The 11,982-nt window shown below is 37.4% G+C and overlaps 1 protein-coding gene across 5 annotated transcripts in view; it reads right to left on the bottom strand.

The window, feature by feature from the left end:
- Positions 1-11,882, bottom strand: part of PACSIN2 (protein kinase C and casein kinase substrate in neurons 2) — a 19,771-nt gene extending 7,889 nt beyond the window's left edge. For 4 of the 5 annotated variants that reach the window (XM_010144973.1, XM_010144971.1, XM_010144970.1 and 1 more), the window contains exons 1-6: positions 11,767-11,879; positions 6,292-6,448; positions 5,369-5,604; positions 4,557-4,712; positions 3,703-3,878; positions 831-951 (exon numbers count right to left, since the gene is read on the bottom strand). In XM_010144973.1, the coding sequence (XP_010143275.1) occupies positions 831-951; positions 3,703-3,878; positions 4,557-4,712; positions 5,369-5,604; positions 6,292-6,448; positions 11,767-11,826 (906 nt within the window). In that variant the 5' untranslated portion in view covers positions 11,827-11,879. Of the gene's footprint in view, positions 1-830; positions 952-3,702; positions 3,879-4,556; positions 4,713-5,368; positions 5,605-6,291; positions 6,449-11,766 lie in introns of all 5 variants that reach the window. The other variant, XM_010144972.1, reaches the window with a different exon arrangement.
- Between the last annotated feature and the right edge of the window lie 100 nt (positions 11,883-11,982).

The following is an 11,982-nucleotide window of genomic DNA, read 5'->3' on the forward strand; positions in this document are numbered from 1 at the left end:
AACTGTAGTTCAGAGTTTCAGGCAAAGAAATTCTGTGGTACCATTCTTCTCCTCAAACCTTCAGTATTTTAAAAACAAGAGATATTTTCCGCTATGTTTAATAAGGAGACAGTGAACACTCTGGAGTTGCTGCTTGCACTCAATTAATTTAACGCCTAGAAATTATTTCAAATAAACCCATGATTCTCATCCCAGTTCCAGCTATTTGATACTCGTAGTATGACCTGCATTGATACATTTTGGCACTTATTTCTTGTAGGCTAATGTAGCAGAACACGCCTTTAAAATACTCCTTTCTTTTGAAGATGACATTCAGCAATAAAATTACCAACTGCTTAAAGAGGGAACATTTTTTAATATAACAGCATTGAAAAAACTAGTTAAGACACGAATAACAATTTCCAGGACTGATTGAAATATTTTGTTTGAACTCATATACACTATAATTACCTGCTAACAGCAAGGAGATTCAAACTGAAGCCTGGCACCAAAGGGAAGAAGTTAAGCATATAGGATAACGTACACAGGTGTATCAACTAAACCATGGCTTACTAATGATTTCAGCTTAAAAAAAAAAAAATCACTATAGAGTTTTCTGGCTATTCCTTTTCTCTTTAAATAGGTGCCGGAAATAATCATCTCCAAAAGCTGGAGGAAAGGAGGAGAGTCCAAAGGAATTCAAGAAAAGTAAACTACTATGACTTGAAAAAACAAAAAATTTCACTGCTAGAAGCCTGAATTTAAGAATTACACCAGAAAGGAATATGATGAAAAAGCAAAGAGGCAAAAATAGACATAACGAGTCCGGGTTTTAAGCACTCCGACCTTACCTCAAACTGAGGCCAATTCATTGACATTCCTGGACCCTGATTAGCTCTAAACCACCGCAAGTCTTCAACAGCATCTGCTGTTTTGATATTCTGTTCCAGTTCACGGTAGATGTTTTTGTAACTGCAAAACAAATTTGTCTTTAAATTTAGTATAACATTTAGAAACATCGCAAATCCTCTAGTCAGATTTTTTAAAAAATGAGTATTTCAAAGTTCACAATGTTATTTTTAAAATTAGAGCAAGACAGACTTTTTAAAACTGACTGACCTATTAACTTTCCTGTAAAAAAAAGGAAGAGTCAGGTTGCTGAAAGCGCATAAAAACAAAATCCTTATTTGTCAGATTTTAGAATTTTGACTCTTCTGTAAAGTAACAGAATAGGCTGTCATTAAATGTAGAATTCACAGAGGAATGTTTTTAAATTACTGAATCTTGAAGTTTCTTGAATTTAAAAGCTTGTCTACAAAAGCTTGTCTTACTACAAGACTGTAGAAACTGTTTCTATGGTAAGTTCATAGCATTCTGTCTTAATCCAGTGAGAACTAAGTCATTATTAAAATAAAAAAATCTCAAACCTGAAGTGGAGTTAAATGGGTTAAACATTTTCCTATGCAGGTACAACGTCTGATAACGGGTATTGTTCTTTTAGGGACTCTACAATTTTACTAACTGTACTATTTATACAAAATATCAAATACTATAAAAAAAGAACCTTACTACTTTTACTTACCTCTTAGTCTAATTGCTTTTTTGTTAAAGTTGAGTTCTCCTAAGTATAAAGTATTTTACAGAAGTCCAGATACAACTCTGATCGCCTGATCCTACGCCACACACATGATATATTCTCTCTACAAACTGTGACTACAAATACAATTCTTTTATACCAAAAAAAACCAACCAAACAAACAACAAACTGGTATGGAACTCAGAGTACAAACACATCTTAACACAACAGCCACAAGGCTTAAAATAAGAGACACAGAACTGCTAGTCTGTATTCAAGCTAGAGAAAATGTGAGGAAGCCCATCCAGACCAAGTCACACAAAATTTAGAATTAGAATTCATCAGCAGTACACTGTCAAGGAGTCAAACTTTCTCAAAAAATACTTTCAAATTTCTCAATTTCTATATATTACTTGACTGCCTTAACATGTATTTAATATGCTGTTTTTTATCTACATCAGTATTTTCATTATCACAATGTATTTTCAGAAAGTGAACAAATGGTTTTGAATGACTCACTAGCCATCAGATTAATCAACAATAAACAGGAGGTCTACATCTGTAGAAAACAGGGAAAGGCTATTTTCTGGATTGTCCTCTTCAGCATTAAGAAAATTAAAAATCACTCTTCCTTTTGGGAGTTTATTCTACATTTTTTATCTTTGTGTATTCAAAAAGGCAGAGTTGAGGAAATAAACAGTTAACAGTCACTTTATCCTTATTTTTTTCCTAATAGTTCTTTTCGTTGTACCTTTACATACCATAAAGCACCACCCCTGAACATCCTGGTGTATCTTAAAAGGAAATCATTGCCTTTCCACTTGGTCATCTTCTGTAGTCTTCCCTCAAACTTGCCCTTTAAGTCAACTATTACTCATCTTTTTCTGTTCCGTATTTTCTTTCAATCTGATTAAACACATGAAACACAATTCAAGTGGGCACCAATCCTATCTATCTACTTCCTCTTAGAGTAGAAAGAGCCTGTCTTCTACAGCAAAACTTTGAAGCAATCCAAAATTATAGCAATGCTGAAGTGATCCTGCCTTTACCTATTGCTTTCATCTTGCCCATACATCACCCCCTTCACTTGTGCCAGCACTAACATTCATGTGACTGCATAGCAAAGTAAATTTGGAACACTCTTTAGGGTTAAAACCAAACTAGATTCTTCCTGCCCTCTGTTACCTTGACCAGCTCCTTAATTCCACTAGATGGACCGTAAGAGCTTTGTGACTAGCAGAAGAGGGAACAGAAACGAGCAGCCAGACAGGAGCGCACTGTTCTCCTTTTAATTGAAATGCCAACTACAGCACACATGAAACTCCGCTGTGATGAGTGGGATGTAGAATTCCACTAGCGTTACAGTATTTGCTGCAAGCATTCCAGTGTCTGTCTTCTCAAATGCAAGAGAAAACAAAATCATTATAACCACTGTCTTGCTGGCATACTGAAGTAGCTTAGCATCAAAATTGCCTGTACTAGCTGATAATACGCCACATGGTTTGACAAAATAAGCTGTGTGAGCTGGTTTGAGTTTTCAAGAAATCTAACTTCTGCTAGGGATGTAGTGAGGAGGATCCAGGCAGAAACAAAGTACGCGACATGCTTTGTACATACTACAGTACAAAGAGCAGACTTTAAAATTCAGATGGACAAGAGTTCAGTGACAGTCAACCAATGGATCCTTAACATTTAGCCCCTGCTTAAGATAATTCCTTTAGACCGAGCTCTCGTATTTTAACAATAAATGTGTTTATGCTACAAAGTTCATGCTGTCTTATACTAATTAATTCTAGCTTGTTCTTCAATAAACAGGCAAGACACATAATATACCCAAAACTCCCCAGTTTTTTTTTACTCTAAGCTCTGCATCGTTTCTAATTGGCATGCATTTGATCTTAAAAATACAACAAGAATGAGGGTTTCTTGGTTCATTTAACAGTGTTAAATAAATCTAGCAAATGTTAGGGATAGATGCTAATCTGATGTTAGACAAAACATAGAATTAAGCTCCTTCATTTACACTTTAAACAAATTGAAACAACAGATGAGTAACAAATCAGATTCCAAACTCAGATCTACTTGAATTATGAGTTACTTTTCAATGAAAAGTATTAAGCATTATTTTTAAAGTCTTACAGTTTTACCTTGCAACATTAGACAAATCAAGGTGTTTTTGAACTTCCAATAATACTTCTCGAAAGAAACGTAAACGTTTTTCCTCAAACTGCTGACACTGTTCAAACACTTGCTCCATATTTTCCATATATTGAGGAGTGGCATTATCTAATTCTTTCAGTGATTTTTCATACTTTTCTTTCATCTGAGGGTGGAAAAACAAACAATTAGCAATGTATTTTATTACTACCCTACATAACAGACTTCCAATGTAGTAATGGTTATGGCTTTGACCAAAAGTTCTCAAATTTCATTCTCTTTTCATGACCACAGTACCTATCTTAGGTCACAGTGAGAGTTATCTAACAAAACTGCAGATCAGTCACAATAAAGTTCTAAGCCTCTTTTCTGGCTTTTTAACAGAAAACATGGCAAATGTTAATGTAATACTACAAAAAACATGTTAATGTAATACTACATGTAAGTAGTAATGTAATGTAGTAATGTAACACTACAAAAAACCAAAGGAGCCACACAGTAAATCAGAGCAGACAGTCTTTCAAGTTACAGGTCTCTTATTTAAAGATCTCCAGATACACTAAATGAGTACAACTCTGCCCTAGAAGTACTCTGTCTCATTCTGCTTCCTTCCCTGCTGAAAGTACTTATGTGAAATAGAGTTAACACGTTATCCATTCTTCACAGAAGAACTTGGCAATGACATATGCTTTGGAGAAAACTACATTTTGGTATAGGACTGCAACTGAAAGTGAGCTGCACTGCAGTCCACACACATTAGGGAAGAAAGAAAAGCTTAAATATGCACAAGCATATTATAGGTTAAAAATACTGCATATGAACAGTATGTTAGCATACAGTGTACCTTTAGCACATCTTGTTTGCTTCTCTCCACTTTGTCTTGTAATTTCTTAAGTTGTTCAGGATTTAGTGCTGGATCAGCTTTGCTATTCATTTCTCTAGATATAGCCAGTTTCTCCTCTTTGCAGGCTGCGTGGTACGCTTTCTTTGCAGCTTCCACCTGCAACGTAGATGTGAATCTTTGCATTTGGGACAATTTATACAACAACCCTTAAGTTATTTTTTTAGCCTATGTTGCAATGAAGAAAGGGTCAGATTTTGTTTCAGGATGGTTTGGGGGGTTTTTTTGATTTTTTTTTTTTTCCATTTAGGCCAAGGAATGAATACATAAAATCAAAGTAAGGAAATACTACTTCTGAATCCTACTACTTATGAATCAGCATTCTCTCAGCCTACAAGAAAATTCACTCATAGAACTTAGAGAAACATGGAGCAGACTCATGAAAAGGTTTACAGAAAGTGCCCAGTAGAACGTTTCCCCCCCTCATATCCATGCTCTGCTCCCCTTCTTCTACAAGCCTGTTATTTAAGTATAATGTTGCATGACAAAGAAAAAAAAAAACCTCACAAACACTTTCCCCCTTCTCACTTTAGAGCAATTCATAACTTTCAAATGCATGAAATCGGATAGTTTAAATTCCACTTAGGCCACCAAGATTAGGAGAGACCAAGAGAAAAATAAGAGGACAGAAAGCAGGAAAACTTTGAGAAAGGAGGGTCCAGCAGAGAAAACAGGGAGTTTATTCCCTCATAGAGATCTGAGACATTAATATATATCGTAACACAGGATACCTAATACATAATCTACTGCTGTACCTCTTTCAGCTTTTTTGCCCAAGGTTTCTGAGCTTTCCTAAATCCATCTTCTGCTTCTTTGGTTTCCTTAAATCCTCCCATCATTTGCTTATGAAAGGCTTCCTTCTGCCAGTTCTTGATTTTTTCAAAGTCTTCATTCATCAGTGAACCTTTTACTTCTAGATGTAGTTCACTCACTTTTTCAGCTTCTGACATAAAAGCACACCAAGCCCTTTCTACTGTTCCATACTGTGGGCCTAAACACAACAGAAAGTGTCATTCTCCGTAACCATCACCCACATGGAACTTACATTCCCAAGAAACTACCTGAAGCTATTGACTTATATTCACTTGTAAACAGCAATATTGATGCAAACCCAGAAGAGGGAACAGTTTGTTTTCAGATAAATTTAGAATATTACAGATTTTTACACCAGAAGAAATAATATTCATTTTGTCTGGCCAACGTCTCCGTGTACTATGATTCTCAGTATTCCACCTGTTAGCTTTTCTTTGAGCTGCCCTCCATTTGTCAATATACTTTTTGAAACATGGATAACCATGGACAGACAAACTATATTCAGGATATATTAAAAAGGTATCGGATTAGCCTTCCACTAGAACAATGCTTATTATTAGTCTTAACCCTTCAACCACTGCACCCTTATTATTCAGATACACTTTTCAAACTGCGCTCTACACCATTAACTACCTAGAAACAGTCAGTTCTCTAGAACTGAATCTATTTGGACACCTCAACACTGAATTCATCTGCTTCAGTTAGAAACAAACTAGCAAAGCCTCAGGACTTTGTTCATTTTTAATCAAGAAAAGCTTGATCATTTATTACATTTCTGAGCCTTTTGCAAAGACTCCATACTTTGCACTTACCAAGTTTTTTCCCTTTGAGAAAGTTTTCAGAGTTCAAAATCAGAATGCATTACCTTTTTCCACAAGCTGTTTCCACCTTTTTGCCCATTCTGTAAGCTGCTGAGCATAGACTTTCTCTATTCGTGCCCGTTCATGAATACAGTTCATAAGATCATTGCAAAGTCTGTGACCATCATCAATTCGTTTTACTGTCCGCTTGTAATTTCCAACCTATAAAGAAATAAATACTCAACGATCCCTGCTTGAAAGCTCTGAAAAAAATGTAACTCTCTAATTAGCAGAAATAATGTTACCTAGGAGCAAAATACTTTGCAGGCTTTTTTTCTGGTATACTGAATGAAAAATAAAGGTATTTTAATCTGCTCGCAGCCCAGAAGGTGGCAAACATTCAGCTATTGCTAAACACTACCCAATTAATTCTAGTGTATTGTGATAATCATTATCATCACCATCACGGCTTGGCTTCGCGAGCGAAGATCTGGGAAGGGCTTTTCCCACGCTCACTGCAAGCGATGAGCGCACCCTTTGGGCCTGCACAGTGGATTTTTTAAGTGAGGTGCAGCGTGCACGGAACTGGCTCCACCCTTTACACCTGAGGTTCATCTGCCAGGGCCTAGCAAGCTTGGATGGTGACAGCCAAGTCCTCAGGTCGTAGGTTTGGTTAGAGTTTCCTTCTCTTAGATGGAGCCTTACAGGGCTAAACGAGCTCCATCTGCCCGGGTTTGGGGTCAGAGTTGTCCTTCTCCTAGGATGGTGCCCGAAGGCTAGTGAGTAATTCCTGTCTTACTCTTTTGTCAGGCTTCTCTGTAGAAAGGCAAAGTTTAAAGTCAAATGGTACATTCAAAAGGTGACCTGCTTAGTGGATGAAGGAAAGGATGTGGACATTGTCTACCTGGACTTGCGTAAAGCCTTTGACACCATTTCCCACAGAATTCCCCTGGAGAAACTGGGTGCTCAAGGCTTGGATAGGAGTACGATTCGCTGCATAATATCTGGCTGGATGGCTGGGCCCAAAGAGTGGTGGTGAATGGAGTTAAATGCTGTTGTCAGCTGGTAACGAGTGGTGTTCCCCAGGGCTCATTACTGGGACCTGTTCTCTTCAACATCTTTATCAATGATCTGGATCAGGGGATCAAGTGCAGCCTCAGTTGATTTGCAGGTGACACCAAGTTAGGCAGGAGTGTTCATGCTTGAGGGTAGGAAGGCTCTGGACAGGCTGGGCTGGATTGATAGGCTGAGGATTGATAAGCTGGACTAATAAGGTCAAGTGTTGCCAGGTGGAAAAGGACCTGGGGGTGCTGGCTGACAGTGGCTGAATAGGAGCCAGCAGTGTGCCCAGGTGGCCAACAGCATCCTGGCTTGTATCAGCACTGGTGTGGCCAGCAGGAGGAGGGAAGTGATTGTCCCCCTGTACTCAGCACTGGTGAGGCCACACCTTGAAAACTGGGTTCAGTTTTGCACCCTCACTTCAAGAAGGACATTGAGGTGCTGAAACATGCCCACAGAAGGGCAAGGAAGATAGTGAAGGGTCTAGAGAACAAGCTGGTGAGGAGTGGCTGAGGGAACTGGGGTTGTTTAGCCTGCAGAAGAGGAGGCTCAGGGGAGACTTTATCACTGTCTACAACTAGGAGGTTTTAGTGAGGTGGGGGTTGGTCTCCCAAGTAACACAACAGGACAAGAGAAATGGCCTCAAGTTGCACCAGGGAAGATTTAGGTTGGCTATCAGGAAAAATGTCTTCACAGAAAGAGTTGCGAAGCATTGGAACAGGCTGCCCAGGGAGATGGTGGAGTCTCCGTCCCTGGATTTATAAGACATGTAGATGTGGTGCTGAGGACATGATTTAGTAGTGACTTGGCAGTGCTAGATTAATGGTAGGACTTGATGATCTTAAAGGTCTCTTCCAGCCAAAATAATTCTGTGATGCTGCCAAAGCATTACCTGGCCTAAGCAAATTACTGGATACCTTAATTATTCACTCGGACATAATCAGAAATATATACAAACCAAAATACAGTATCAGGCATGCATGTCAAAATGCAATTACCCTCACTGAAGTGCAGAGGTAACAACAAAACTACTCCTGGATGAAAGTGATCACTCAAAACATCCTCTGTTAAGATAACACTGCAGTGGACAGCCCAGATGCAGGTACTTTACCACTTTCCCTTATGGTGTGCTTTCACCCTAGCATTTTGTTCAGTGTTGGAATACAAAAAAACCCAAACAATTTCTCTGCCATGTGATGCTACGTGCAACTAGAAAGGCTGCCAGCCAAAACATAAGTTCCACATTCACATTTCTCACTCTAATAGGGTATTGCCAAGACTACTGGTCTTCTGAATAGTTTAATAAACAATGATAAGGAGTCATCCTATGATAATTAAAGAGTGCAAAGAAACAGCAGTTTCCTTACGCAATACATTTTCTCAGCTGTTTCCATTAGAAGAAAATTTTCTATACATGTTTAAGACAGCTTTGTAAACATATTTATTCCCTCAAACTACACAGACTGTAAATTTACCAAGCACAGTGTGCATGAAAGATAAAATTCACTACAATATCCATCCTCCTTGTTAATAGTTCAGCATTACTATAGAATTATTTATCACCAATACCAGAATACTCTTTCATGCTTAATCCAAAGCATCTTAGTGTACCCATAAAAGCTCCATCTCTGTAGAATGCCAGGGATGTAATACTGCACATTTTACTCTGCATGCAGTTACATAAACATTCTGGCATACCAACCACAGCCTTTCAGCTATACATACAGCACTTCATGATAACCTGCTATATCTTTTGAATTCTCTAAACTATTCTTCGTTAGTTTTTGCCTTTAACTACAACACAAATATCAGTGGTGATACTTTAAGTACTAGCCAACTATAAAACTTTTACAGCCTCCTGTCTGTTTCACTCAAATACCCCTTAGTTTCAACATTTTGAAAGCGCAATTGGGTAGTCACTTTGCTAAAATAATGACAAAGCATTTACATCTCTAGTAAGTATACAGCCGTCTCTATTCATGTTTTTTAAAGAATCAATGTTTGTAGCACAAAACCCACAAACTTGTCTGTCGGTCCTAAGAATCAAATCACACAAAGCCAAGGAACAGCAAAACAAATAGTGTTTCCTACATAATTCAATACTCAGAATCCCAAAAATCAGTGAAATGTTCCTTTTATATTGCTAAACTGTCAAAAGCTTAGTACAAGGAAATACAGGAATTTTTTTTAAAATATGGTTATCAATTGCATGGGAAGTCCAATTTTGCTTTCAGAAAAACTGTTAATGCTTTGAACAGCCTTAAAGTCACTTCAGTAACAAAGCCATTGACTTATCACAGGGCTTCATTTTTCACAGCAGCCAAATCTTTGTTTCCCTCCATCTTCACGCTCACTCTTCAGGGTCTCTAGAATTTTTCATGAACTCAACCCATTTCCTGAGAATATAATTGCATCTTCAATTTTGGAGTTTTCTTTTAACTGATTTTAACATATAGATTACTTAATATGATCTAAAGAACGCTAGCTTTTCCCTTTGAACAACTAGCACACCTGTTGCAGTCAGCATTTGTCACTCTCAAAACATATATTACTTTTCCAGCCTAATGTTTCAGAAGAAAAATAAATTTGACTATTTCAGCATAACAACCTTTGTGGGTGTGCATCAAAAAAAAGAGCAGAAAGCAAGAATTAACCCCATAAGGAAAGAAATTGATTGCAATAATGAAGCCTAACTTATTTTTATCCAAGGATAAACAAAGATATACTCATGCATTTCACATTAGCCCACTGACATTGCTTATGAAACAGACTGCAGTTCTGACCTTTTAGAAGCAATACATTAAAAAGTCCAAAGTAGACTAATAAGTAGTGTTTACAATTACATAAGTCACCAATAACACAAACACTCACCTTTAACCCACCTATAGTAAGCATCAGATACATTTAAGCTATGTTCATAAACGTCCTAGCATAGACTGATTGCTATTTCTGATAACCTATTATCCTTTAATATTAACTACTTGAGTTCGCATTTGCCCAAAAATACTACTTTACAGAATTCCCACTCTTACTCATTCATCTTTTTATGCATCCAGTCACGATTAGTTGAAGAAGATGACAGTCTGGTACAGAATAGCCAGGCAGAAGTCACGTACTCCTCCCAAGAAGAGGATTCCCAACACATTTAAAAAAAAAAAAAAAAAATCCCCGTGGTCTAGGATTCTTTTCTTCCTGAATGCCTCTATTTTATTCTGAAGCACTTCTACCAAGGAAGCCTGCCCAGAAAGTTGCGTTAGCGCAAAATAAAAATCACAGAATAACTGAGGTTGGAAGGAACCTCAGAAGATCATCTAGTTCAACCTCCTGCTCAAAGCAGGTCTGACAGATCAGATTGCTCAGGACCATGTCCAGTTGAGCCTTAGACACCAAGAAAGGCACATAGTCCCACACAGTCTCCACGGTTACACTACAGAACACCCCTACAAAAAAGATATTAAGGCTTAAAATCCAGTAATTTTAAAACAACCTCTTTATAAATAGCATAGACATCTTTAACAATAATAAATGTCTCAAAAGATAGCTGTCTACCAAACAAGAACATCATTAGGTCTTTCAGATAATGTATTGAAAAATAATGGGACATCTGCATCAAAACACAATGTCCTTACCACCAGTATCAACTGCATGTTAGCAGTCTAGAAACGCATTCATTTAAAAGAAAGCACATTGTTAGGTCACCAAAAGCCAGGTGTCTTACATAGGTCTCTAGTAACAGAAACAGTCAGATATTTTCTCACTAGCCATTTTCATGTTCAAACTCAAAAGGGCTCCCAGTCACATGGTAGAAGTTTGCCCTACTGAATACAGTTCATCCGGACAGTGTATTTATCTCTAATTATGTCAGTATTGACCTCGTCAAACCTTTTCTTACCAGAAACTTTTTTTTGTTTCTATAAAATGCTTTCTGCTTTATGAAGTTTGCTCTCTTTACAGCTTAATCAAATTATCATAACATCTGAAAACCTTCTTCAGATTGGGGCAGCACAAATTACTGATGTTACAATGCGCTTTGTATTCTTTCTGCTTGTATGCTCTTACATTGAGATAAGCATAAGATAACTCCTCTCAGTGAGAGTTTATACTTATATCTAGACGTGAACAGGAGACATGCAGTACATTCACACGCTATTTTACGTTTGTAATTTAACATCGATCAGTCAACCCCCTCATTAATTTTAAAAGCTACCAACCTGCACCCCTCTTTGGCGAAGAGGGTTCAATTCCAAATTGCATATCCTATCCAAATCAAGTTTATGCCATCTCAAACCCCTTGACAGAACTAGGCCAAAATCCGAAATGTCATTTCTACCCTGAAGGCTATTTCTGCAGATCACAATACCCAAAGGTGTCCTGTACTGCAGCTCTCTGCACAGTTTACAATGTACAAAAAAAAAAATCAGATTTTCTATAATAAGAGTAAAAAATAAAATCAAAATATTGTGATAAAACATTCAAGTTACCTCCCAGAAGCTATCACTAGAAACTTCTACTCCAATGGAATCATCATATGAGCCAGACATTTCTATGTATGAAGAGCTTGTAAGTACTCAGAGCTTAAACACCTTCAGAATCTGTAAAAAGATTTTAAAAAATTATTTATTAACATTATTAACGAAAAAGAGTTATCAAGAGAGAAATTAAGTTAGAAATTCAGGTTTTTTCCCAATATTTAGGAA

This window comes from Buceros rhinoceros, unplaced genomic scaffold (genome assembly GCF_000710305.1).
Source record: "Buceros rhinoceros silvestris isolate BGI_N320 unplaced genomic scaffold, ASM71030v1 scaffold11561, whole genome shotgun sequence".
NCBI lineage: Eukaryota > Metazoa > Chordata > Aves > Bucerotiformes > Bucerotidae > Buceros > Buceros rhinoceros.